Source organism: Folsomia candida, unplaced genomic scaffold (assembly GCF_002217175.1).
Source record: "Folsomia candida strain VU population unplaced genomic scaffold, ASM221717v1 Fcan01_Sc017, whole genome shotgun sequence".
NCBI lineage: Eukaryota > Metazoa > Arthropoda > Collembola > Entomobryomorpha > Isotomidae > Folsomia > Folsomia candida.
Genome location: NW_019091209.1, coordinates 3,685,117 through 3,712,635, shown reverse-complemented (window position 1 = coordinate 3,712,635; position 27,519 = coordinate 3,685,117). Strand labels below are relative to the sequence as shown.

The window sequence follows — 27,519 nt, the reverse complement described above, 5'->3', positions numbered from 1 at the left end:
AGTGGGCTGAGGGAGGGGATACGACTTACTCGTTTAGTAAACGGAAGCTCTCATTAAGAACAGAATGGAACAATTAATGATCAGGGATGGATGATGGCTTTCCGATTTTGTAGAATATAAAAAAGCACTATTTTATTTCTATGAGGAATGGTTTGATTGAGGCGTTGCATAGAAGTTGCTTATGTACATATAAGCTGTATATTTGCTTAGTTAGTGTCTCATGTACTGCATTGTATTTTACAATTATTATCTCAAATTGGATTTGGAAATGTCCGTGAATTACCTGTGTGAGAAGAAACAAAAGTACAAATTGCCGTTCAGCCAAGTCACATAATGCGAATATTATGTACATACTTTTACGAGCATGTAATACATACGATCTTGTCTTCCTTCACGCATTCAGAAATGCAATGGCGTGGCCCTGCTTTATAACAGTCGTCGCTGTTCGAATTCTTCTCATATTACGTGTAAATATTTTTATGTAGTAACAATGGAAAAATGGAGCATGTAGGTAGCAAAGATGAAGGTGAATCACAAAGTAAAATTTACTACTGGGTAAAAATTTTGAAATCAATGTATCAAATTAAGTGATGAGCTTTTCTTTAAATTATCTTTTCCAAAAAAATATTTTTTTGGAAATATTAAATGTCAATATTTTTTATGAGTGTGTATGACAAGCGTGATTCCGAGGCAGATGCAGCCCAACTCTAAAGTTTTACAACTTTTACTTCATCTCATCAACGATTCATCATTGTGTGAATCAAGTTGATATCGATATCTAGTATTTTTCAGCATTTGACAATCGATGGCATTAGTACTTCAAAATAATTCAGGTTTAATGATAATTTTGCGATGGTCAAACTTATCTTGTAAAATTTCTGTGTTGCATTGACATACAATCTTCTCAATTTAAAAACATATCAAGTCATGTTCCAACATGTTGCATCAGTCACACCTCAATCGAACTTCATGATCTGCTCAATTACTCACACAAACGCTTAACGGGCGCATTTGGATGTAAGACAAACAAGTGAAGTAATAACAATAACAAAACAATGTATTTCTAAAATTCATAAAAAAGGGTTCTTGTTAAACGTGAACATGAGGAGATGGACTATGGACTACTGACTGCGTAACAAAATGGGCAACATGTGTATGTATATCTCCTGCTAAGAGTGTACTTATACTTACTCAACCAAGAAGCGTCGGCCTTTGATGAAAGTCAATTGTTGACTTTTTTGCGACTAATCTGGATTTTTTTCAAATATTCTTGACCTTAAGGTCTAAGGTTTCTCAAAAATCGGTCAAGTAAATAAGAGTGTCATGTGAAATCATCACTCCATCACCATCACCCATCTTATTCGCTATGCAATCAAATTGCTATAACAAGTACGTGCTCATCTGCAATATAATGAATTCACTTATGAGAACAATGGAAATATATTGTTGATGACTTTATAAATTTAGGAATGGGCAGGGTGTGGAACCACTAAGTAGGGATGCATATTGTGTAATTGGAAGGTCAGCTAACCTCCTATTCACAAATGAAATAATTCTGTAATCTTCGGCTTTCGTCAAGTGTAAAATTTAATCAAATATCAAGTAAACATTTGAAAAATAAAATACAAAATTGAAATATAGTAGTTAGCACAGTTCTGCTTCTTGAGAAAATGCTTTCTCCATGGACAACACTTCTGCATCGGATAATCCTTTGTTCTGGTGAGCCTCTCGTTTTGCTTTCTTATTCTGTTTCTTTGTCCTCTTGTCCTTGGCTATTGACCATGAAGATTCGGTGGTGATACTTTTCTTCAACTTTCTATTCCGATCAGGCCATGTTCCAGTGGATTGATAAACCTCCAATTTTCTTTTTCTACTCAACTCTTTCTGTTTATCCCTGTGAAACATACATAGAAATTCGTCATCATTAGTAATCAATTGTTTACATAATGCTAAAAGTTCTACTGTAGTCAACTTGTAACGTACTTGTATTCGATTAAATTTACGTCAATGTCCACTTCTGAAAAGTTGTCGGGTTTTTGGGCTTTGAGTTCTGACATTTTGGGAAATTTTAGCAGACCATAACATGTGGCAATTGAACCTAAATCTAAATCTGACAAGATAAAACAAATTAAGTTGAAACTTCCATTTACTTTACTATGCTGTGTTAAACCACGAAATTATAAGACAAAACATGTACCTTTCAGTCGAAGTATCAAGTTACAGTCATATCTGGAATATGCTTTGTAGTACGAAACAAATGAACGGACGGCCTTTTCATAGATCGCCTTGTCCTCTATCTGTAATTTATGAATACTCTTCAAATCTTCGGGAAGCTTCTCTGTGTTGATGAATTCAGTCATGTCCATCTCGTTAATTTTGACCTGAAGACCACAAAATGCGCTAATTAAAAGAGGGAAAATATGGATTGGTTTAATAAAAAGAGACTATTTTACCTTTTGACTGACTTCCATAAATGCCACATAGTCTTGTTCATGAGGTTGAAGCATAATCAAAGCCCAACCTTCTTCTCCATTCCGGGCGGTACGCCCAGAACGATGAATAAATGCTGCAGGATTAGACGGAGGATCAAATTGTACCACCCAATGAATCTTCTTCGTGATATCAATTCCTCTCGCCATAACATCAGTGCAACATAAAATGCCTGGAAAATAAGACAATATGCATACGAATTAGCTCACATGACATAAAAATGATAAAGATGTTATGTAATAATGTGCATAAATAAAACTAGCTTACCGGCTTCAGATTCCCTAAATTTGTCGAATATTGCAACTCTTCCCTTTTCTTTCATCTTTCCATGAATAGAAGAAACCGCAACATTCTTTACTAATCTGAAACACAAATTGTAATGCTTACAAAAATATCGAATGTATAAATGAAATTGCAGAACAAATTCAATTAACTAAAATGATTACTTTTTCAGAACGTAGGCAAAATAATCTACGCAAGCACACGTTGCGAAAAAGAGTAGAATCTTCTTTTTTTTGTGCTTCTTAATGAAGTTTAGAAGAACATGAAACTTCAGTTTCGGTTCAAGGATACAATAATTGTTATCCAAAGATCCAGGAACTCGCCCCTTTTGCGATTTGTCCACGACTACGACAGACACTGGGTTTCTCAAACCAGCTCGAATCAATTTAGTAACTTCGGTAGTTTGAGTGGCGGAAAACAAACCGGTACGTCGTTGTTTTGGCAGCATTTGTAAAATAGCGTTTAGAACCTTTTCAAATCCCATGCTAAGAAGGCAATCTGCTTCATCGAGAATTAAAACTTCCTGAAATATTAATAAAACCAAACATTTGTAAATCTATATCGACGATTTTAAAATAATAATCCAATTATAATAATGACGGACGGACGACCTACCATGTGCTTAAGAGCAGCTTTCAAAAGGGATCCTTCATGTCGTAGCAGAAGATCGTGGAACCTCCCTGGTGTAACAATGATAATGTTTCCGCCCTTCTTTTCGAAATTGTCCAAGTCTTCGTCCACCGAGGTGCCACCAATGAAGAGGAGTCTAGATAGTTTGGGCACATGGAGTAAAAACTTTTCCAAAACTTTACTGATCTGATTAGCCAACTCCCTCGTTGGTGCAATGACAACTCCTCCGACCTGATGTTTATTCCAGGTTCCTTCTCTCCTCTAGGACGAGGAACAAATAGTCATATTTAATAAAAACTTAAATACACTCATCAGTCATTCAGTCATGCAAGACTCCGTTCGCCGGGACAGACGGGGGGGCAGGACCTTTTTTTTTTTTTTTTAGGGACCTTTTCCCATAAGGCCCATGTTAAAATTTCCGGGATTTTGTCCCCCCCGTTTGTCGGGATGAAACCGGAAATCGCACCCACGCAAGACTCATCATAAATAACCTGAACATACCAACATTATTTGCAACATGGGGACAAGAAATGCAACCGTTTTTCCACTCCCGGTAACCGCTTCGGCAACGACGTCTTTATAATTTAGCATTTGAGGAATACACGCGGCCTGCACAGAGTCAGAATTTACAGATTTATCAAGTCGGAACCTTCAACCTTACTTATCATGAACAACCGATAACCAGCTACAACACTTACCTGAACCGGTGTCATTTCCGTGAAACCAAACTCCTCAATTGCATCGAGAAGGGCTGACGATACAGAATTTTTCAAAGCTGACCAATTCGTGTTCATCGTGTCTATCTTTTGCTAACTTCGCAATAACAAAATATATAAAACTATAACTTTCTTCCAATCGCCAACCTTACGAGGATGCAGGTAACTTATCGAATTAGATAAGTTGTTAATCTTATCCAAGGACAAACTATCAAAATATGAATTACTCCTCAAAAAAGTAGTAGCAGCAACAAAAGCAGATTGTCGTGCACATGGGATAAGAAGACCGCTTTCATCTATCTCAACGCGAAGCTCGTTGCCCCATCCGGACAAAAAATTAAATTGCATGGAACAATCTCATGAAAAAATGTTACATAATAGTCCATGAAAACAATTACATAATTTTAATGATGCATAATAACAAATGAGTCTCTGGGTAGATTGCAAAAATTAATTTTGAGCACAAATTGGCAAGCATTTCGAATTTCATCATTCCATTTCTCACATCTGATGACCTACTCTACTAATCGAGTAATTGTGTGCTTTTGCTATAAGAATCTCCGAATTCGGTGTGCACTTTGACTTGGGAGTGGGTAACACAGATGTAGAAATAATATATGGCAAAAGAAGAGAGCATAGGCGTTGCGCAAATGTACACGGCCTGGGAACATGGACCAGAGTTCGTCACCTGACGTCCTTCACCATAATCCACCACCACCACTTTATTGCTGGCAGTAGAGCAACGAGCCGAACCCAGTTCTCTGATTTTCTTCCTTCAACAACTCCAGCAGACCACATTTTTCCTCTCTCTCTTTCTTCTTGTCCCTTTTAGGAAACTTTTAGGACACTTTTTTGGGAAATATGTTCTCCAGACTCGCCAAGTCGACCACACCCGTCGCCGCCCAGTTCATCGCCAATGGGGGCAGGAACATTTCCACCTCAAATCCGGTAAGTATTTCCAATATTTTCTGATCTCTTCTCCGACTAAAATTTACTTTTGTTATTTCAGAGGAATGTGAAGGTGGCCGTGATGGGAGCGAGTGGGGGGATTGGTCAGCCTCTCTCCCTCCTCCTTAAGCACTCCCAACTGATCAGTGAGCTCAACCTCTTCGACATTGTCCACACTCCGGGGGTAGCCGCTGACTTGAGCCATATCGAGACGAGGTGCAAGGTGAAGGGGTTCGTGGGTAACGATCAGCTCAAGGACTCACTCAAGGGCGTCGACATTGTTATCATCCCTGCCGGCGTGCCACGTAAACCAGGAATGACCCGGGACGACTTGTTCAACACCAACGCTTCTATTGTGAGAGATTTGGCCGCCGCGACGGCTGCCGTTGCTCCAAAGGCGCTGATTGGTATCATTTCAAACCCTGTAAGCAAACTATATTAATGTTAACTTTAGTAAACTAACTTTAACCTAGTTTTTTTAAAGCGACTTTTGTATTGTAATGAGGGAATTATTTGATTAATGGCATTTTTCCTTGGGCAGGTGAATAGCACGGTCCCCATTGCATCTGAAGTGTTCAAGAAAGCTGGGGTTTACGATCCCAAGAGGATATTTGGAGTCTCAACATTAGACGTTGTTCGAGCCAACACCTTCATTGCAGATGCTAAGGTAGGTACTAATAATCCTGCAATTAATTAGTAAACAACTGTTCACTAATTACATACTTAGTTACATGGTTAGTTAAGCATTTTGTAACATTACTTATTCATTCAATGTGTAGGGCCTTGACCCTGCTCAAGTGAACTGTCCCGTCATCGGTGGTCATTCTGGGGTCACCATAATTCCCCTCATTTCGCAGTGCAAACCGCAAGTTCAGTTTCCACAAGACAAGCTTACAGCTTTAACGGAGCGAATTCAGGTATGTTCTCACCGACGATCTGCTAATTGATGTAATGTAAATATACAACAACATGAGAATCAAGTAGATTTGAAGTTTAATTATTTAGTACGAACGAGCAGTGTGCTAATTAACCTTTATTTACTCATAATTAACAATTGCAGGAGGCTGGAACTGAAGTTGTAAAGGCAAAGGCTGGAGCAGGCTCCGCAACGCTGTCGATGGCGTACGCTGGTGCACGATTCACTTTCTCCCTCCTCAGGGCACTCAAGGGGGAGCAAGGCGTTATCGAATGTGCGTATGTCAAGAGTGACATTACCGAAGCTACCTATTTCGCCACTCCAATCCTTCTCGGGGTGAGTCCCATTCCCGTATTTCACAATTTTGATGTACTCCTTAGGCTCGTATCAACATTAGTAATGGAACTAATGTTTCTTAATTTATGATTGCTTTGCAGCCCAACGGTGTGGAGAAGAACATGGGACTTGGAAAGCTGTCCACATTTGAGCAAGAACTCCTTGCGAAGGCCCTACCCGAACTTAAGAAAAATATTGAAACCGGAGAAAAATTTATAAACAAGTAGGATAATTCTGCAATAACAACTTTTAACAAAGTAGTGAAACATGTGTCTAAATAAACAATCAATCCAAAACAAATATTAAGAAACGTCGTCTCTCGTACTTTATTCCTTGTTGCAAGCTGACAATGCGTATTATTATACTTATTAGGAATAATTAGGATAAAAATCTTTTCAAGAAATTCTGACTAAAATTCTTCACATCAACGTGACTTAAACTTGAATGAGCAAATGTTTTTGCATGAGCATTTAAAAAACAGTAGCATAGTGACTTCTTATTTTAGTCTTAATATCCTATCATCAGTATTACTAGCGAATTATTAATTATATCATATTAAAGACTGATTATTTATGTACTATGTATGCATGCATGCATGTAATTATGAACTGATTATTTGTCAGTTTGCATAATATTATATATAACTATCGAATCATGAGACCATGCTTTAAGGAAATATTTGTGACTCGAAGACCATCGTTATAAGTACTCACGAGGACAAATAAAAAACAACAATCAATTAAAACTAGGATGAGAATACACATAATTATGTTTTTGCGCACTTTAACTGCATATGTGCAATTGTGTTAAACTATAAAAAAAACTATATATGTAGAGAAAAAAGGGTAAGAAATAGTAAGAATTACTCAGATCGTTTATCGTGATGTTGAAATTACAGTCGACTCTTATACATTGCATAACACACATATACCACAGTGAATTTAAAATCTATCAGTAAACCTAATTTGTTTCCGTAAAAATTTTCATCGAACGAAGTGTTTAATTATTCAATCACAGTGTTCTCCAACGTGGAGTAAATGTCCTTGACATAGTTCATAACTTTCTCCCAAGACGGGCGATCTTCAGACAACATATCTTCAATAGTCTAGAGTTAGCAAACAAAGTGGACCAATTAGTAAATTACTGTGTAGGTAAACCTGTTTATACATACATATACGTATATTGTTACCAGAGAATGAGGTATTGATGCTGCCTCTGCAACTTGAAACGCAAGCTGGAAATTATCTACACAGTTTTCCGGTCTCAATGTGTCGTATGGGATTTGGTCTGGGAGGTAGGAATGAAGCAACGCATTGAGTGCCATCCCATCCCTCCAGGAGGTACTGAAATTTGTAATCTCCACAAAGTTGTAATCGCTTGTTCGATTTTGACACCATCGGAGCAGCGCATTTCTCTTGGAACCTCCAGACAATCTCATAAAATTTTGGAACGGATCCCGCTCTGGAAGAGTTTAGTCTTTAATTAATGTCCCATTACAGTTAGAATAAATAGATTGATATTAGATACCTTGTGGAGTTTCTTTCTCCACCGATTGGAAACTAGAAAAGAAAGCCGCCCCTTTGCTTCGGCGTTTCAAGGGACCTTTATTTTGAGAAATGATAGACAAGGTCTCTGTACTACTCTCTTTAGGAACTCGAAAACTACCCCGTTCAAAATTTTCTTTGTTGTTTTCAAATTTCGTTGTTGGGATTAACGGTGTCGTGGATGGAAGAGTAGGAGAAAGACAAGGGGGCATTAGAAACTCAAGACCGTCAGCACAATCCACAAACGAGTTTTCATCAGAGGTAGTGGGGTCCATTTCCATTGTATTTGCTGTATCATATTCTGAGATTGGCAAACTGTCTTCCTCCATCACTTCTGTCACTTGTGCATCTTCTAGCTCACGAAAATCGTCCGTGAAGTGGGGACAGCTGGACGAACGTGGGAGCTTGGGGTTGGACTCAGTTAACTGTTCGTGAAGCACGTCGATTCTTTCCCATAATTCAGAGTTAAGAGCTTTGTACTGTTTGACTTTCATTTTATGCTTTTCGACGATGGCCATCGCTTCATTGTGGTAGCTGTCGGCAGCTCGCACCACCAGCAAAAGATCATCTTTGTATCTGTTCCTATAAAATAAATAATAGCTCAAGTTCCATCTCCTAGGATACCAACAAGCCAATAATTTTTAATAAATAAACTCACCAATCTTTCTTCTCTTTTTCGAAAGACTCTTTGTTCTTGCCCAACCTGTGATGTAAGGTATGACATAGTGTCTGTAACCTTTTAATTTCAGTATCCTTCCTACAAATTATTTCATAGAGACGATCCGATTCCTCCAATTGTTCTGCATATTTTTCTTCAAAATTGATAGGCCCTATGCTGCTGCTACTACTGGTATTACTGTTGTTACTATTGTCTGTACCATCGTTAATCGGCCCGGAATGAGTTGTCTGCAAGAAATGATTTTAAAAATTTTCAGTTCACTCACATTATTATTTTCCATAAATAAAGTAAATTCTTATTTATCATTCATACCATTATTCCAGACATCATTTATCTCTAGTTGATTTCACTGTGACTAAAATTTACTTCTTAAAAAATTTTGTTCTACCCCCTTTCCTGAGATAGTACAGTATTACGCCAATTCAAAACTGAGGCTCACTGGCTCACTTCGTATGACCTTCTCCTTCAAGTTCAATTCTGTAAAATTACACTTCTGCAACAACAAAGGAACAAAACAAAATTAAAAATATAATTTTCCATACACAATTATTATACAACAATACTCAAATTACACTCGCCATAATCGCACAAAAAATTCCGTATCAAATTCACCATTTTTTTTACATTATTGTTTCGTACCATGCCAAACAAACATTATTTACACACGCTTCTCTATTCTATTCACCTATCAAGTTGGTTAGTTAACGTTAATTAATTCCTACATCTCCCGTAACACAGTTCATTCCAGTCGAACCGTGCTAACTCGATCAAATTCCTGAATATGTAATACTCACGGCAAACAAATTTATTCCGAGCTGTACCACGAATGACGAAAACAAGACTAAATCGAAACCAAAATAAAGTCTATAATATTTTTAGACTTTTCCTCAACTATGAACCTTCAATTTTTCCTTCCTCAAACTCAAAAAGTTATGAAATATGTGCAAAGTTTATGAAATTATGTTAGGTACCATTTGGGCATTGGAGAACAGGATGGGAAAGGAAAGATTATCAGATTTTAGCTTATCAAAAACTTGGGAAACTTACCTTACTAAAAATTTTGAATCGGAGAGTGAGTCGAGTCCAGGAAGGGCCGAAAATGAGAGGTCATGCCTCAACTCGTTGGAAACACGGACTGAAAATTTTGACTGACAGTTGCAGTCAGTGCAGAGTTCTGCTGGTGGGTATGGTGGTGGTTTTTCTCATGTTGACTTCCAGCTGCAGTAGCAACGTAAAAAAATTAGTTTTCAACGGTCTCCTCACTCATGAAATATTTATATCTGGCTGCTCTTCTGTTGACCTGACGACATCAAAAGTCCGACGAGGAAATGCAAAATTGAACTGACCACAACAACTAACAAGTAGTAGGAATTACTTTTTGCAAGTAATTCGCAAAACTCGGTGAGTAATATTTACTGATTAATCTGGTTTTATTTAATAGATATGGATGAAATGTTGGGATATTAGCATCGTATCGGAGGGCGTTTAAAGGGGATTTAAATGTGCTTATTTGATTACAAGTTTTATTTAATGGACAATTGATATCAAATGAGATTAGGAAGTTCAGGAAGTGTAAAATGGGGATTAAAAATTGATTTGATTACGAATGTTTACAAGTTAAAAATAAATGTACGAGTGGGCTGGCTGGACAAGGTTGTGTTTTTTTTCTTGTACAAGTATTTTGTAGTCTTTTAGTCTGAGTCAGGTTTTCTTGGACAGGGTTAACTTAGGATTAGTTTAAATATGTAGATTCATGAAGCATGATTTATTCGATTACTGCACATATTAAGCTTGACTCATTCAGTCGATGGAGTTAATCTTATAATCAAATGCAATCCAAACAGTACGAGTTATTTAATTAGTAGACGTACATTTCATGGAATTTTAATTTTAGTGAATACATAAATTATTGGCAACTCTGACAGCCTGTGTGAAATGTATAGTCTGTACCAGACTGTCTGTTGTATACTAATACGAAAGTATAAAATTACATTTACATTCGGATTCTAACCGCATTTGTTAACTAACTAACTTGCCATTTTAACTGAGGGGAAGCTTTACAGTACAAATTTAAAAGTTTCATCACTTTAATGATTCCACGGTCAAAGTGTACTGAATTTTCTCTTAAATTTATATGTACCGGAGGTGTATCAGATTTAATCTTAACTCAACATATGGTGTATGGCGAGATCATCATTAGTTCCGACGATTGGTTGATAAGTAGTTTACCCATTGCATTTCATCAATCATTGAGGAGGTGCAGATGTAGAAACAGAGTTACTTACTTACAGATTTAAATTTAATGGTGATGACATACTTTGTTTACGGAATTGAACATATGCATTTCCAGACTACGACCTCTCTCAACCAGAATATCTATAGCTATATAATTTCAGTTTGTACTCTTTTTCTTGATTTCCAACGAATAATAATTTGTAACCAGGTCATAATATAAAGTATTTATCTGTGAAAAGAGAGACATGTTTTCTGGCTTGGTGTGGAGTTGAGTTTCTGGAATGAGAGAACCGATGAGATGAGATGAGACTGAATGAATGAGAGAGATAGTGCATTCGGATAAGTTATTAACCAATACATCCATCGCATAGATTTTTGTATATAACTTGGTAACAGATTAGATATAGCATAAACAATCTGGATCCATTTCCGAGTTCCATAATATATAGCTTTTGAACTACAACAGTGGCTGGCTTTTAGGAGCTGCAAATGCAACTTGCAATTAAATTAAATTGTTATCTGTGCAAAATAAACAATTAAGTCGATTAATTAAAGTAGGAGAAGAGTGAATGAATACATGAATTGATAGTAATCAGCTCTGCAGCGATAACAATATTTACATTTGCATATGAATGAGGCAAACCAATGTAAAATAAAATCTCTGAATTTCTGATCACGATGAGACTCGACTCTGGAAAACGTTTCATCTCTATGAACATGTTCTATCTTGTTATAAACACATTTTTGTTTAAAATTTTTACATGAAACCACATCCATTCTTCCAGTAGTGAAAGCATAAAAAGAGATTGAGCTTTTTGTGTTCAATGATTATTAAAATTTGCGATAATAATAAAAAATAACCTATTTCGTATTTTTAAACTTGAACAGGTTGATTGACCTACAGGTTAGGTCAATCAACGTAAAGTTAACATAATAATTTTTCCCAAAATGCAAGTTATAAATCTGATGTGATAAAAGCTAATTTGGGACTTTGGGAATTTGCCCTTCTTCTCGGAAAAGATTTAGTAGTAAATAAATAAGTGACCCTTCATAAATAGGTATGCACTAGTTAGACGTTCTTCCTTTAAGGATACCACGTTAAACGGATGACAGACGTGAAAGAATTCACAAAATGCATTAATATTTGCATTCAGAAAATGCAGCATAATTAATATGTACGTTTAGTGGATAGGCTTATGGCTGAACTACTCGAGTGCACATACTCGCTCGCTCTATCTCACTTCATTCTTCCAGAAACGCTCGACGAGACGAGTCGAGTCAGCTCTCTCTCTCGCCTATTAAATTTTGGCACGACCAATTTTCAATCATCTTTTCTCATTCCAATCAATAAACTTAATAAAACACCTTAATTAAATTAAGCATCGTTTAATTAATCTCCGTCTTTACCTCAGTATAAACAATGAAGTTTACAAAATAAGTAAGTTTTAAATCAAACAGGCCACGAATTAAAGTCTAAGGGCACATCAATCAATTCATCTAGTTCGAGAGCCAGTCATAGTTTGGATTCGTGGTAATAAAACAAGTTACATTATATTAACTAATTATCATATTAATTGTGTACCATATTAATTTATGTTGTTGGGCGGATGAAAATTTGGAGGGAAAGGTGGCTATTTTATCGAAAGGGTGGTGGTTAGTTACTCCGTGTCCCGCCGTGGGCAAAAGTTCGCCAAAAGTTGAACATGGCGGGTTGACTCACGTGATCATCTTTTGGGTTGAATCGCTTCTTGCATAGTAACGACGACAGACTTGACTTGCAGTTCTCCCCACAGCGACCGTTTTTCAACTTGGTTGCTCCTGCTGTGTGTGTACTTACGTAGCACGATCATCATGTTTTGTTTGCCTCACATTCAAAACATTTAATTATCTGAACACTTAAATGATAAACGGCTTGTTTGAAACAGCTCTTGCTAAAGTACAGTCGACAATAACAATTTGTGATCATAAAAAGAGTTTGAAAGCTTATTCTTTAGAGAATCTCGAGAATCCTTACTTTCCGTCCCACCAGTTATTGAGTAGATGAACATTGGACAGTTTAGTCACATTTTATTCGTGGAGACACGAATTTATGACAGTTCACAGTTTGCTTGTTGAAAAAAGTCCGAACTCCACACTCTGCTTTGAATAAATTACCTGCCAAGTACGGAGGGACTTAGGAGGACTTAGTTAGGGGATAAATTGCTGAACTTTAATTAGTGCGAGATGATATTCTCGGTTGGTTAGTAAAAAATAGTTGCCCCGGAATTGAGAAAAAGTGTTTGTTTCAGATAAAAAGAATCAATGAAGAAGAACATGGATACCAGTATCGGTGTGAATTTGAGGGTGACAGCTCACTCAAATCAAGGTGGGCGTAAGTACATGGAGGATATGTTTTGCGTGGCGTACCAGCCCACGGCGGATGATCGTGACCTGCTCTACGCCTATTTTGGCATCTTCGACGGTCATGGAGGGAGAGAAGCCGCGCTATATGCAAAACATCACTTAATGGATGAAATTGTTCAGCAAAAGAATTTCTGGTCGGATGACGATGAACTCGTATTGAAGGCAATTCACGACGGTTTCTTGAGCACTCATCAGGGAATGTGGAAAGAACAGGGTGAGCTTAAATTATAATATGATTATTATATATTGTTTGACCCAATTGTAAACAATAATTTTCCATTATTAAGCGAGATTAAATAATGTGTATTTGTACATTTCGTAAAATTTGATGAAACTAATTGGCTTAAAGAAAAGAAGGGTCAATAAAGTCCGAATGCTATTAATAAATTGTTTTTTAATATCTCCCCAAACCGTGCAAAATAGGATGTCGTATAATATAATTAATATGTATTTATTAACTAGAATTATATAGACTTGAATATGCATTAATTATCATATATTTTTGATGAACACAGAAAAATGGCCCAAAACTACTTCTGGACTCCCATCAACTTCAGGAACGACAGCAAGTATAGCTTTCGTGAGGAGGGGAAAATTATACATTGGTCATGTTGGCGATTCTGGAATTGTGATGGGCTATGAAGACCCAGAGACTGGTTTTTGGCGTGCAAAGCCTTTGACGAAAGATCATAAGCCCGAAAGTCCGGCTGAGATGAGCAGAATAAATGAGTAATTAAATCTTGTCCTACCATCTAGATACAAGTTTCGACACTTGAAATTAGGAAATAAATGGATGAATTGGCAATTACAGAGCTGGCGGCAAAGTTATAGTCAAGTCTGGAGTTCCGAGGGTCGTCTGGAATCGCCCACGATTAGGTCACAAAGGCCCAGTTCGTAGATCTACTCACATTGACGAAATCCCATTCCTGGCTGTGGCCAGATCTCTTGGTAATACTACAAAAATATTATTATGTTTCTTGTTATCAATATGTTTTTCAGGAAGATATAATTAAATTTGTATTGTTTTTATGTTACAGGTGACTTGTGGAGTTATAACTCAGAGACGGACGAGTTCGTCGTGTCACCTGAACCAGATGTTTCCGTTGTTGATATTGATATCCATAGCCACCGTTGCTTAATTCTTGGGACTGATGGTTTATGGAACATGCTATCCCCACAGGACGCGGTGAATAGCGTATACTTTGCCGAGAAGAACAATGAACGACAGCCACAACCAGTCCACGGGTCAACAGATCTCTCAAAAAGTTGGATTAACCCTTCTAAGCGACTTGTGGACCGGTCTCTCGATCGATGGCTGCAAAACAATCTTCGTGCAGACAATACCTCTGTAGTAACTGTGGTGGTAGATCCTCCTGGACCGCCAAAGGTGTGTAACAAAATAACATTAGTATTTCAATTTTGAAATAGTAAAGAAGAAAAACAGCGATAGAAGTAATTTGAATAGACACGGAAATAACATTACTATTATTATTTACGTTTGCAGGTCCCAGTGACATCGCCGGTTGGAATTTCGCGATACGTCCCACAGAAACTAATGGTGCCCGTATCAACCCCAAAAGAAAAAGTTAGTACTCCTGGTGCTGTTGATCAACCATGCTCTTCATCAGCGTCTGTAGTTCAGCCATCGGCTCGAATACCGTCGATTTCTCACCCCCGTGTGATTGCTAAAACAACGACCGGTAATAGCACTGCTAAAGCTTCCCGTACCAAGGGCAAAGTGCAAAAGAGCCCATCATCCACGTTGCCAGCAGAGGCTACTAGCAACGAGCTGAGCTCAGCTACTGTGATGTCAAGTCCCGAAGTGGCTCCTAATTCCCCACCTCTAGCGCCTTCGCGATGGAAACATATTCCCAGAACGTCTCCGGTAAACAGTCTCGCAAGTAATACAAGCCACCTGATTAGTCGTCAAGATTCTGGCACTACGGATGATGTTCAAATCCATGAAATCTCGTCATCAAGTGAATCTACGAAATCCATTGAACAAGCCAAGAATAAAAAGAAACGTAAAGCTAGTAAGCGCAGTCGCAGCAGCCGGGGTGAGGATGTTCCAAAGGAAAAGGAGGCTCGTACTGAAGAATCTGTTGATAGGAGACCAACAACTCGAAATTCCACTTTGCCAGTACTCTCACTTCCCATCCCAAAGAGACTCCGGGTGGCACCACCCTCTCCAAATCGATCATCATCATCATCTGTTACCTCAGACAGCTTGTATACTCGAAGCACTAGAAATTCCCGTCCCGCAAGACCTCTTCTCGGAATCACACCAAGTCCTGTACTCGATGGACCACGTCTTGTTCATCGTGTGATTGAAAGACCTCTCCACTCTCATGGGCTTGGGGAAAATTGGGTATCACCTAATGGTACTAGGTACCCCACGAGTCGCTTTGATTGGGAAACTTTGACAGAAGTAACACCAGCTCCAGTGCGTTGCTCCAGAAATTTGGCAGTATCACCTACGCGGTCCGCCGTGAGTTGCTCTGGAAAGAAAAAGTTGGCAGTATCACCTACTCGGTCTACCCGGAGTTGCTCCAGAAAGAGAAATTTGGCAGTATCGCCTACTCGGTCCGCCGTGAGTTCCTCCAGAAAGAGAAAGTTGGCAGTATCACCTACTCGGTCCGCCGTGGGTTGCTCCAGAAACAAAAAGTTGGCAGTATCACCTACTCGGTCTACCCGGAGTTCTGGAAAGAAAAAGTTGGCAGTATCACCTACTCGGTCCGCCGTGAGTTACTCTGGAATGAAAAAGTTGGCAGTATCACCTACTCGGTCCGCCGTGAGTTACTCTGGAACGAAAAAGTTGGCAGTATCACCTACTCGGTCTGCCGTGAGTTACTCTGGAAAGAGAAAGTTGGCAGTATCACCTACTCGGTCTACCCGGAGTTGTTCTGCAAGGACGAAGTTGGCAGTATCACCTACCCGGTCCGTCGTGAGTTCGACGAGAAAATCAAAATCGACCAAAAAAGCTGCAATTCCTCCTGCTGTCCCAACAATTGTTCCAGTGGTCTCAACTTCAACAGCTGCTGCACAATCAAAGCCAATGCAGGTTAAAGACAAGACGACGGCGAGTAAATCACCTCAACGAGGGCAAGTCTTTAAGGTATACTTGCCACGAGAGAAAGCATGTAAAAAATCTTTCAGTTTTTTAACTCTCAATTGTATTGTTTTCATTATAGGGACAAGCCACAAAGAAAAGAGCATCGGCCGCTTCGATGTCACCAAGGAAGGTAGCTGATGATTTTCTCCCTTCCCAATGCACTCGTTCCATGACCCGTTGTCTGAGAAAGAAATAAAAAGGGTGTTGAGTTATACATGTTGCAAAAAATCTTAAATGAACAAGCCTAGCGTACCCGTTGTTAGTACAGGTATTATTATTGACTTGTATATTGTACAACAATCTAGTGAAAATGAGCAGAAATGCTCATATCTTCTTGTAGCTATTTTAGCGTAAATTAATATTAACCTATGATAATATATAATTCAATAAAATACTATTATTGTCCATACTTGTTGTCGCAAAAAAAATCCAATATGAAATAATATATTATACCCTTGTTGACAGTTTTGTTTAAATGCAGTTTCCTGGTAATTTCATTTGGGCATACACATACAATGTGCATATATTTATGAACGGGTGCCTCTTATCTTTCACCGTTCACATAATTAGAAGCATAACAATTTGATAAATGGACAGGATTTATTATTATTGAACTGGTCACTACAAAGCAATAAGGTTTGTACAATTAATTCAAGTTTAAAATTTCATTTTCCAAATTTATTCACTACAAGTTATTCGATACGACCGACATGAATGAATGGCTATAATTTATGAATTTTTTCTTGAGCTAAAGACTAACGAAATATAATAATAATCATGAAATTAAAAGCGAATAAAAAGTGTTTATTAATTTTCATCATGAAGCGGTGTTTCATCGCCCAGCGAGCTTTCGACCATTGATCGGGGGCTAAAGTTTGTACGCGGAGTGGATTTCAAACTATCACGTCCAGATCGGGGGGAAGGATTTGGAAGAAAATTCAGTGCGGATGATCCATGTGCCTGGAACAATAATAAGAAATAATGAAGGATACCTTATTGGACATTCTGTTTATATTCATATTTGGATTCAAATGCTTACATGCTGATCTCCTCGAAGTCCTTCTACTGTTTGACGGAATTGTAGCATACTGCTTCGTAAAGCCTGGTCCGATATATGCTGCCTTGAGCCGAGTGGTTGTAAGTTGGGGTTGTCAGTATATCTCTGAGAATCTGGTGGTCGTTGTGGGCGATGCTGTTGTGACTTTGCCCACGCATCTGCAGCTTTACGCCAATCACTGCCATCATCATTAGGTTGTGCGTCTCTGGATACTCTGTAGGTGAAAGTAGTCGACAGGAGTTATTTATGCCATTCGGATAATAGGATAAACCAATAACAAGTCTCACCGTATCGTATTTGCTTGCGGCTTCTGTCCCGGGTTTTTGAAACCATCAGAAGAATGTAAAAATAGAGCCCTGGTTTGTGGATCGGACTGCCACGGAGTTCCTTGATAAGGGGTTTGGTACGGAGTAATATGTGGAGTCTGGGCTGTTGGTGTGTATGGCTGTAAAACGATAAATAAAACATGTTTTCCTCTTAGAGTATGATGACAATTAAAAGACTTTGAATAAAGCATAAAATTGTACCGTATTAGTAGTGAATGCAGAATATGGAGTCAACCCTTGTGTTGGAGTGGTGTAATGTGGAGTAGTACGTAATGTTGCGGCAAAGTGGCTGGATGGTGGTGGTGGTGGAACAAGAGTGCCTAAATCGTCAAAGTAATGTAAAAACGTTAAAGTAATCATTAAAGTAATGTAAAACGAGAACATTTTTGTTAATCGCATTGCATAAAATAGTTGGCAACATTGATTTAGCTAATTTATGGATTATTACCATGTTGGGCAGAGGCGCCAGATGCCCGAGCAATGTTGGTCGTCGGGGTGGCCATGGGTGTGCTGGGTGGAGCTTCCCTGTAATGCTCCTTGAACCATTTCAATAGCGCATTTAAACTTGCGAATGATTGCTGACGATATCTGAAGCCAGATGGATTGACGGTTATGTATTCATGCTGAACTTTGTTTCCAGGAAGATACGACAGGACGAATTTTCCGGGAAATTCCTTGCTGGCATGCAGAACATAGTGAATTTTATTTGAGTTTTTCTTCTTCTCCTCTTTTAGATATTCATCTGCCATGGCTAGACTTCCACCCAGATGCTTCACATAATACTTGGAAGAAATTAATTCTCGTGAGAGGGAAGCCATAGGATTTATGCAACGAGCAAAAATTTCGTCCAAGTCTTCATATTCTTCTGATCCAATGTGTAACGACCGACCGAGACTGAACATGTTTTCCTTCTTTGTTTCTAGCACATCAATATGTTGACAAATGGAGTCTGTAACTTTCCAAGTCACAGTCAAGTGGTCCGAGCCCTTACTGGAGGGTCGTATGATCAAATCGCCCTGATCCATCGTCTCCATTATAGGAATAAGCTCCTTGAATGAAATATTCTTGAACGCTGGATGTACAATGACCCTGCGGACATATGTTTGATAGTGCTTCTTCTTCTTGACTTCCTCCTCCTGTTTCTTATCCTTATCCTCAGCCTCGGCGTCATAGTATGGATCCTTTGGCAGTCTATAACAGAAGATAGAACTTGCTACTATTAATTACTGCTCCTAGATAAACTGGGTGTACAAATAAACCAAAAGGGTACAGCTTAATATAATCACCTCCATTTTTGGTCACCGTCGACCAGATCAGTCGTTCGTGATGTGCACTCTACGCTGAATCGGTCCACTTCTATTTTCACAATTCTACAGTGTATAGTTTGACCACGTTTGACTCTGTCGTCCGGATTAGTTACAGGTTTGTCGGACAATTTCCCAATTGGGATAAAGCCACTGACCCCGTTATCAAGTCGGATTCTTATCCCAGTAGCTTGACCAGGACAAGCCCCAGCATCAAAATGATTCCAAACCTATTTTAGTGGCATATAGAAAATCATATTTGTCAATCAGTTTAAGTTTATATTATTCTCACCTCAGATAAATCAGGAAAGTCATTTTTCATGCAGAATGCACACTGCCACATTCCCGTCTCTTCATTTCTAACTGGGATTGCATTGTCGAGTTGCTCTCCTTGTGGCTTCTTGTGCGATACACCGACAACGGTGGCAGTCGTAAGTTTTCCATTGTACAACGTCTCTGGTGTCTCTTTCGTGAGCATGTTGAAAAGCTGCTCAGCATTCGGAGTCGTGTAGTGTTCTCTGTGATCCTTGTAACGGTCATTGAGTTCAGCACGGATGTCGTAAAGAGTAATGCTCTTGTTCCCGAAACCCTAAACATTATTTATACAGATAGAATATTACAATACTATACAACTAACTCCGAATTTTTAAAGGGATATCGTTCGGTACTCATGCAAAAGCGACAATTTGTAATATTACGAACCTGACGTTCCAATTCTTCAGCAAAAGCATCCAAGTTCAGCTCTTCCAACCGATCTGGGGTTTCCAGAATTTCTTCTAGTGCACTGGCAGGGTTTGCATCTTCGTCGTCGTACTCTAAAGCATCCACGGCCATTTTACGGGCCCATTCATAAGTTTCAGGGTGCACTCTGGAGCCATCCAATACTTCAACGTAGGCTTCCGTACTGTAAATAGCAACAAATTAGATAATAACTTATTACTTAAATCACGAAGCACTCATAATTATGTGCACATACCTGTCCCCAAGAGAATTGGTGTCAATTTTGATAAAGCCGGAGCAATTAATGAATATTTTAGGTCCCATGTGACACACTGTGATAAGCTGGGTTCGATTTTCAAGCCGCTGGTTGTTTTGTTTCAGGGTCTAAACATAATGTTACATTAGTAAAAAAAAAAACACTAGTTAGCCTAGTAAATAAATTGAAGATTATTACCTTAACGAGTGCTGTAGCTTTCCTGGGTCCCAGTCCACAAATAAACTGTGCCACGTTCATGGTAAAGGGACTAGAAATGCAGCGATTTATGTCAACCCCTACCTCGTTCGTTCGATTCACAAACTGTGTTGATAAACTTTCCAACAATTCTTCTTTTGCAACTTGATCCTAAAAACATTATTAAAATCTTATATTTTTTATCAATAAATTTATTAATTATTAATCTGTAAAAAAATATGCACCTGCATAGGATGAAATCTTAGGCACATAATTTCATCGTCATGATTCACAAGTTGCGAAAATTCAATCAGTGGGTCCTGTATCCTTCGACCGAGAGAAATTGCTTGTCTCAAGATGAGAGGAAATTCACGAAAATCAGTCTGCAATGAATTAAAGAATACTTAATATATTTTTAAATATAAAGCTTAAAAGCTTTATACAATAATTTATTACCGCTTACCTGAGCCTTAATAGAGCTAGCATAGACTTTCGCCAACTCATTATCCACAATCTCTACATTGATTGCTGGGAAACCATCCTCAGTGCCAAGGTCGGCAATCAAATTTCGAATGTCTTCCTTAATCATTATTGCGTCACGGGATTCTCCACCAATCACAACCACATGTGGCTTTTTTGCGACGATCAATTCCTTAATTGACCTTAAATCTTCTGATTTATCCTTCCGGTCAGATTCATTAAAGGCTTTGAGACTCTTCATGATGTTTTGAAGGCGAATGAACTCGGATGGCTCTCCATCAGGAGAAATCACTGTGGCGAAGGAAGCTTGGCTAAAATCGGGGACGTAGGCAATTGCCAAAACACGAATTCCTTTACTAGTATCCCAGTCTTCTTCATCTTCGTCGGCAAAATTGACCGAGTAAGGTGCAACCTGTTCATAAAAACATACATAAAAAATTAAACAAAGTAAAATAAGAAATATAATGAGAAAGAAATTGAATTTTACTTTGAGCCATTCGTTCAGTTTATGAGTAGCAGTGTCAATGACATATTCTTTGGCTTCATCCAACAACTTTGCTCTCAATTCTTTTCGAAAAATCGGATACAAGAGTTTCTCCAGTGCAAATTGGCAACATTCTGCTCGGACGTCGTTCCACTCTTGAACAAGCTTGCTGTACTCATCCTAAAAGCACATAAGCAAAAACCGGCAAATGAATAATGTAAAGTTACATGAATGAATTCGTGCATATATTTCGTACTCTGCTGAATAGTTGAACAACTTCCTCCACATAAGTATCTCCGGTGATCCCTTTGATTTGGTCACCAATCACCAAATTGATCAGCTTATCTTCTTCTGCCATCGTCAGTTTCAAAAATTGGTCCTGCTTTAAATCTCGGACTGGTTTACCTTTGATATACTTCATTCTATAGAACGAAAGGGATACAAGTCAACGTAAGTAGTTAAAAGTAATAATGACGTGTTTTTATAATTACGCATAACAAGGATGTGCTTCATCAATTTCACGGAGCCCTTTCTTTGTTGGAGTCACTGTAATGGTGGCACGTTCAAAGAACACTTCCCTCACGCTCAACCTGACCAATGGTTCTCTAGATATTTGCGTCGCCAACATGAACTTTGCCGCTTTCAATGCCTCCTCCTGAGTTTTCAGTCTTCTGCTCAAATCAAAGTAAAGAATAAATTAGTTTGACCAAAAACGACTTTTAATTGGTTATTTCATGTGAATACTTTAAGATCTTGTCTTACTCGTTCATATATTCTTTTGCCGTGTCCAGCGGGTCCATGGGGTACTGTTCCACTTCATATCGTTGATACGAGTCGCGCAAATTTTCAGCAAACCTGTCTGGAGTCAATCCAAATTTCTTGACAAGGCTGTCAATTCCCAACTTTTTGCATAGAGCGTAAGATCCGCCCCCAATTTTTCGTTTGGTTGATGGAAACTCAATAGGATCCGAGTCAGAGTCGTCTGGATCTTCGACTGGTTCGCCTTCTGCAGCAGCCGCGGCAGCCACTTCTCTTGCTCGTTGTTTATCTTCCAACCGTTTCTTTACCATCGCTTCCTTCATTAACTGCACGTCGTCCGCGTAGTAGAGACTGAAGAGGAGATACATGTCCTTTAACTCTTCTGACGTTTTTAAGTTTCGAATACGATCGACGTCGTCTTCGGTAATTATTCGAATAGCATCTGAAATTGGCTCATCTGGATTCTCCATTATCAAATCAGTCTGATACATTTGCATATTTTTGAACAGGATGCTTAGCCTTGTTTTTCTTAACTTCAATTGGCAATAGCGCCCGTCTAGCTTGTAAATTTTCCACAAATCGTTGATTTTCAGTTCTGGTTGGATGTACTCTTTGCGATAGAAGACGATGAACGGAACTTCCAAGTGCTGATTTCTCATGAACTCGAGGGCTTTTCTAATTTTTGCCACCACTTTTGGTTTAGCTTCCTCCATAATTTGAATAATAGATTTTTCAGGGACACCACTCGCCGCCGTGCTGATATGAGACTTTGCTCCGGGAAGAATCCCGTCGGAATCGCCAACCCTCGACTTCGGCCCTCCGATGACGGACTGTTTCTCGAAATTAGATTCTCTCTCCCAATTGTCATCTTCGTCTAGGACGCCTCCTCCTTGTTTAGCACTAAGGGTGGATTTTGGAGCAGCGGAGACAATTGAGGAAGCCTTCTCCCAATTCTCCTCCCAGTCCTCTTCCCCAGAAGTTGCACCTGGTTTGCTCACCGTGCTGGCAACGACACTGGCAGCTGGACCAGGAACCGCAATTCCAGACTGTTTGTCCCAATCATCTCCCCAATCAGATTGTGGGGCAGGAGTAATCTCTCCTACTTTGGGTTTGTCTACGATGGCTGCAAAGTTGTGCTTGCTGAAACCCATCTTAAATATCCACTCTGCCTCCTCCTCAAGTTCGTCTTCGTCGGCAGGAGTGATGGGGACGACGCGGAGTTGCATACGTTCTGGGATATCCGTGTTTCTTATTCGATTGTCTTCTTCCGTAATCCCAGCTCTTTCCAATTCATGAGGTTCGTACAATTCGTACAAGGATTTAAGCTTCTTCTTCCGCCTTAACGCTTTCTTTGTTCTCCTGTAAAAACATTAACAAATTCAATAAAAAACAGGCTCGAAAGTCATTCCCACATCCCTGTCAAATCTAAAAAAAGAGCTTACCTTGCGCTGTGTTGCTCTTCATTTTCATACTCATCCTCGTCCTCCTCATCTGCACAAGATAAAATCAATCGTACAAAAAGGCCGAATATAATTATTACAATAAAAGTAATAGTCTTATAAACTGAAATCCTTTAAATTCATTAAGTGAAGTATGTATAACCTTCTTCATCATACTCTTCCTCCTCTTCCTTGTCCAAATCCTCATAATCAAAGTCAACTCCAAATATGTCCTGGGCTTCTTGGAGGGCAGCATCAGTAAAAATTGGCTTTCTTTTCTTTCGCTTTTCTGCAATAGGCTGACCGTCATCATCTACGATGAAATCATCCGTTTCCGACTCCACCTCAGACTCGTCAGAAGCGTATTGTTCTGGTGCTTCATCTCGTCGTGACGGGCGCTCATTCTCCTAAAAAAATATATTAAAATTATAAATCAAGGCACAGATTAAAATGTGTGCTGCTTACATTATCAGATCCTTCAAAGAGTTGGTTCGCAATAGCTTCCCGATCATCGCCCTGTTCCTGTGTGTCTTCAACGTCCGATTCTTCATCTTGTCGAATTCTCTTAAAGCCTTTTTTCTATTCAATTAAGATTTCAAAGAGTGAATTAACATTTGTTATTTTTAAAGTAAAAGACAAACAAAATAACATTTTCAATCACAGTTTATTTTACGTTAAACTAAACTCACCCTTTTAACTTTCATTCCCAAATTCTCCTCGAGAAGATCGTAGTCATCTTCTTCCAAACGATCGTCAAAGTCATCCTCCTCGTCGCTTTTCTTTCTCTTTCGCGACCCAGCAGACTCATTGTCGCTGTCCTCCTCTATAGGATTATCATCGATAAGATCTTTCACTACTTCTTCATCATCTGAAAATAAAATAAGTACAAATTATATAAATAATTATACACACATACATACATATTAATGAGATCAATAATCATTCAATTTACCATCCTCCTCCTCCTCGTCACTGTCAATTTGCTTTTTGCGTTTGTCTTTACTCTTGTACTTCCTGACGTGTCCAATCTCTTCCTCCTCCTCCTCCTCTCCTTCGTGCTAAAATTTTATAGAATAATACCTTTAAGGAAACGTTTCTCAAGTACAAAACTTTGAAACCAACAAACCTCCAACAAATATACTTTTCACACAAGCACCAAACTTTCAAAATTTTACCAACCTCTGACTCTTCAGCCTCGGAATCGATGAAATTGGACATTTTGACGACTCTTGTGATGTTCCTCCTCCGATAAAAGTGGAACTGCGACTGGCGACGATTAAACTATACGTGGCCGGGTAATGGTGGTCGGTCGGACTCTTGTCGCGAGAGAACCTTCACCCTTCCTTGTCGTCCGTTTGTCGACAGATTGGAGGCACAAATTACACAGATTATTTATTTGAAGGGACGTATAACTAAATAAAACTCTGTCTCGTACGTACGTTGAATTAACGACAGACTTTACCCGACAGCTCACTCACACAATTGAAAGGAAGGAAAGAGAGAAACCTGAAGCAGCGGAGGAATCTTACGCATTTGTTGCACACTTTGATTTGAGTGCGTCTTTGGGGCAATGTGACTCGCATTTTCATGTAAAAGTTACACGCACGCGGAATAATGACCTGCACGCTGACCTGGATAAGACGATGTAAACAAACAGCGATGATAAGGCAGAACCTGGGTTAGCTAATCGTTAGCGAATTGATGATAATACATGAAACTCGACAGATCCCATTCTGCATAAAACGTGCAAAATTTATAGAGTTATGTAAGCTGAATTTTTCTGAATATTTATCATGCTTTCTCTGATAATGAACGATTGTTTACTATGTTTGGAAAGTTACTCGTGTTTAAATGGGGAAAGCATGCATTATTCGGGAGAGATTTAGTAAAATTGTAGGCATGAAAAGGAGCTGGAGAATGGTGGGTGATGGTAAAGTCATACATTTGAAGTTGATATTCAGTACAATTGTTTGTTTCACAGGTTTCAATGCTTTATTTATTCATTTTCATTTTTCACAACGGATGTACAATATATCTGTAATACATGTGTGAGAAGCTGAGACACGACAGAGCGAGGGCTGCTGCTGCTGCTTTATATTTTAGCTATACAATAATTTGCATGCGAGAGCTGTAGTAATTATTTTTAAACCCCTTTAATATGAATGCCCCAGTTATTCTAGTTTTTCTGCTGTATGTGTAATATATTTAACTAAAACAGCAATATAATAATACAAGTGGAAACAATAAATAATAAACAATGGATGGGACCTCCTTAGGTATGACCCAATTAATGGTAAAGTTTTAGTACAAATAATTCTAATTTGTTAAAGCTTTTCCTATGAAAACCAACCAAAACCAGGAAGAAGGAACAAGTAGCAGTAGACGTCTTCTCGCCCTCCTTTCTTTTTTGAGGAAGTATGAATTAAAATGCTAGGTCTGGAAAGAGGTCAGATTCGACGCTTCCAGGAGAATCCCATGAATCGTATGGGTAAGATTCAAACAAAGCGTTGAACTCATTATCCTTCTTTGGCTGATGCTTTAGGCTGATGATGTTTTCTTCTTCTGGAATGTATTTGATGTGAACGGTGGGTGGTTGTGGTGAAGTAGATGAGTTTTCAGCATTAAAGTCATCGAATATGTCAGAGAGAATTTGAAATACGGGTTCACTCAGGGGGAGAGTGTCGTGATTGTTCTGTTCAGCGATGTCATTGTTAGCAGCAACAGCAGTCTCTGCGTTGCTTATCATGATAACTGGTTGGATTTGTGCGTTTAACTTGTCAATGGCTGCTTCGATCGCTTCTTCCTGTTTGAATTCTACCCTGCTTCCTTCAACCTCACCGATTTCAGCGTCTGCATCAACCTCATCTGAAGTGCAGCTCGAGTCTGAAGAGAAGGCTGCTTCGAGTCGACTTGAGAGCATATTTCCTGGACTGAAAAATGAAAATAAAAGATAGGTAAGTGTCTTGTAATTTATGACGAAATTTTTTGATGCTATTTAAATGCTTTGATGGTATTTTGATCATTGTTGCATCATAATATTCTATAATTCGTCTTACCTAAGGATTTGCTTAGTGAATTCATCGAGTGCTTGGATAAGTTCGGGTTCGTCAAGATCCATTGAAAACATGTCCACAGAAGAAGAAGGAAGGAGAAGTCTTTCGCCAGTTCTGGTCCCTTCGGCTGAGGGACAGTGCGGGGCACTGCAGGCTCCAAAGAACTGTTGACGTCATTACTCCTTCCGTTCCCACATTCTGAGGGTGTGTCCTCCATGGGTTCAATCTTGATTTGGGTCTTAATTTCACCGCTGAACGACTCCAGCAACTTGATCTTAGCTTCGTACTCTTTCACCAAGTCTGACATCCTCTGGTTTTCTGAGGTGAGGCTGTTGCACTTGTTACTCAGGGATTCATTCTCCTTTTTCAGGGCTCCATTCTATAATACAAGAAAAACATTAGTATCAATCAACCTGTTCATTTTACTTAATTTTTACTAGGATATTTATTTGATCATATTCTTACCGTAGTCATTAAATTCTTAATCTGAACCTCCTGCAACTGCATTTGCGCCTTCTGTCTGTCGCGAGCACTCTGGGCTGAAATCCTGTTCATCATTTTTCTGTGCTGTGCTTTCTCATCCGAACTTAGATGATCCAACTTGGCCCTTTTTCTAGGTCTGACCTCGGACGAGTCTGGGGACATGGTGTCTGATGATGAGGATGATGTCGTCACCTCCACGAAACGCTCTGCATCAATGGTCATCACGTTCGTGATGTCCCCGACGACACTGAGAACCTCGATCATCTCGTCCGTCGTCGATTTAGGAACTAGGGTTTCTTTTCGATTTCTGCTCGGTTGTACGCAAATCATGATGGAAAATTACCTATAAATTACCACAACAAAAAATAACCAATTAATTTCAAAATCTAGAAACTATTTCCACTTCCTCCACTCTTTACTCTTTGCAAATAAACAAATAGAAATATTATCCAACTCACCAATTGTTGTTATTGAACCTAACGAACGTTCCCTTCGACACTTTTCTCATTAATGATTCTCATTTTTTGAGAAGTGGTCGTTTTAATGCGTCCAAATTTTGCCCAAGTGCTTCAACTTTGGTTGTGAGTTGGCAAAAAGACTGATGCAAGAATACAAGTGGGTTTCTCTCATCTCTTTTGCACACTTGGACTTCGCTCATTGGACGAAGCGGTT

The 27,519-nt window shown here is 38.9% G+C and overlaps 6 protein-coding genes across 7 annotated transcripts; 2 read left to right on the top strand and 4 right to left on the bottom strand.

Moving 5' to 3' along the window:
* Nucleotides 1-1,569: 1,569 nt before the first annotated feature.
* On the bottom strand, nt 1,570-4,405 carry LOC110856735 (ATP-dependent RNA helicase DDX55). The gene is made up of 9 exons (XM_022105266.2): nt 4,101-4,405; nt 3,904-4,011; nt 3,388-3,663; nt 2,937-3,295; nt 2,758-2,852; nt 2,454-2,662; nt 2,198-2,381; nt 1,984-2,110; nt 1,570-1,894 (listed from the first exon to the last, which is right to left on the bottom strand). The coding sequence occupies exons 1-9, from the start codon at nt 4,194-4,196 to the stop codon at nt 1,645-1,647; spliced, it is 1,704 nt and encodes a 567-aa protein (XP_021960958.1). The 5' UTR covers nt 4,197-4,405; the 3' UTR covers nt 1,570-1,644.
* Nucleotides 4,406-4,840: 435 nt separating this feature from the next.
* Nucleotides 4,841-6,620, top strand: LOC110857035 (malate dehydrogenase, mitochondrial). The gene is made up of 6 exons (XM_022105648.2): nt 4,841-5,066; nt 5,128-5,490; nt 5,608-5,733; nt 5,846-5,983; nt 6,127-6,318; nt 6,420-6,620. The coding sequence occupies exons 1-6, from the start codon at nt 4,980-4,982 to the stop codon at nt 6,543-6,545; spliced, it is 1,032 nt and encodes a 343-aa protein (XP_021961340.1). The 5' UTR covers nt 4,841-4,979; the 3' UTR covers nt 6,546-6,620.
* LOC110857034 (cytospin-A) lies at nt 6,619-9,726 on the bottom strand. Its single transcript, XM_035857485.1, has 6 exons — nt 9,589-9,726; nt 8,854-9,034; nt 8,521-8,768; nt 7,846-8,444; nt 7,508-7,779; nt 6,619-7,423 (listed from the first exon to the last, which is right to left on the bottom strand). The coding sequence occupies exons 2-6, from the start codon at nt 8,869-8,871 to the stop codon at nt 7,322-7,324; spliced, it is 1,239 nt and encodes a 412-aa protein (XP_035713378.1). The 5' UTR covers nt 8,872-9,034; nt 9,589-9,726; the 3' UTR covers nt 6,619-7,321.
* Nucleotides 9,727-9,808: 82 nt separating this feature from the next.
* LOC110857033 (histone H3.v1) lies at nt 9,809-16,767 on the top strand. 2 transcript variants are annotated; one of them, XM_022105645.2, is made up of 7 exons: nt 9,809-9,942; nt 13,065-13,393; nt 13,695-13,908; nt 13,991-14,127; nt 14,217-14,566; nt 14,684-16,294; nt 16,371-16,767. In XM_022105645.2, the coding sequence occupies exons 2-7, from the start codon at nt 13,078-13,080 to the stop codon at nt 16,485-16,487; spliced, it is 2,745 nt and encodes a 914-aa protein (XP_021961337.1). In that variant the 5' UTR covers nt 9,809-9,942; nt 13,065-13,077; the 3' UTR covers nt 16,488-16,767. The 2 variants fall into 2 exon arrangements, with proteins under 2 accessions (XP_021961337.1, XP_021961336.1); XM_022105644.2 differs by lacking the exon at nt 9,809-9,942 and adding an exon at nt 12,017-12,307.
* A 174-nt stretch (nt 16,768-16,941) lies between these two features.
* On the bottom strand, nt 16,942-24,811 carry LOC110856675 (transcription elongation factor SPT6). Its single transcript, XM_022105172.2, has 22 exons — nt 24,491-24,811; nt 24,264-24,369; nt 24,001-24,179; nt 23,777-23,890; nt 23,475-23,718; nt 23,315-23,363; nt 21,876-23,231; nt 21,605-21,784; nt 21,370-21,535; nt 21,117-21,293; nt 20,613-21,041; nt 20,395-20,532; nt 20,153-20,320; nt 19,955-20,082; nt 19,681-19,882; nt 19,271-19,567; nt 18,961-19,208; nt 18,123-18,865; nt 17,876-17,994; nt 17,636-17,793; nt 17,331-17,562; nt 16,942-17,251 (listed from the first exon to the last, which is right to left on the bottom strand). The coding sequence occupies exons 1-22, from the start codon at nt 24,527-24,529 to the stop codon at nt 17,099-17,101; spliced, it is 5,625 nt and encodes a 1,874-aa protein (XP_021960864.1). The 5' UTR covers nt 24,530-24,811; the 3' UTR covers nt 16,942-17,098.
* A 466-nt stretch (nt 24,812-25,277) lies between these two features.
* Nucleotides 25,278-27,466, bottom strand: LOC110856891 (cyclic AMP-dependent transcription factor ATF-6 alpha). Its single transcript, XM_022105476.2, has 4 exons — nt 27,306-27,466; nt 26,830-27,190; nt 26,368-26,743; nt 25,278-26,241 (listed from the first exon to the last, which is right to left on the bottom strand). The coding sequence occupies exons 2-4, from the start codon at nt 27,175-27,177 to the stop codon at nt 26,126-26,128; spliced, it is 840 nt and encodes a 279-aa protein (XP_021961168.1). The 5' UTR covers nt 27,178-27,190; nt 27,306-27,466; the 3' UTR covers nt 25,278-26,125.
* Between the last annotated feature and the right edge of the window lie 53 nt (nt 27,467-27,519).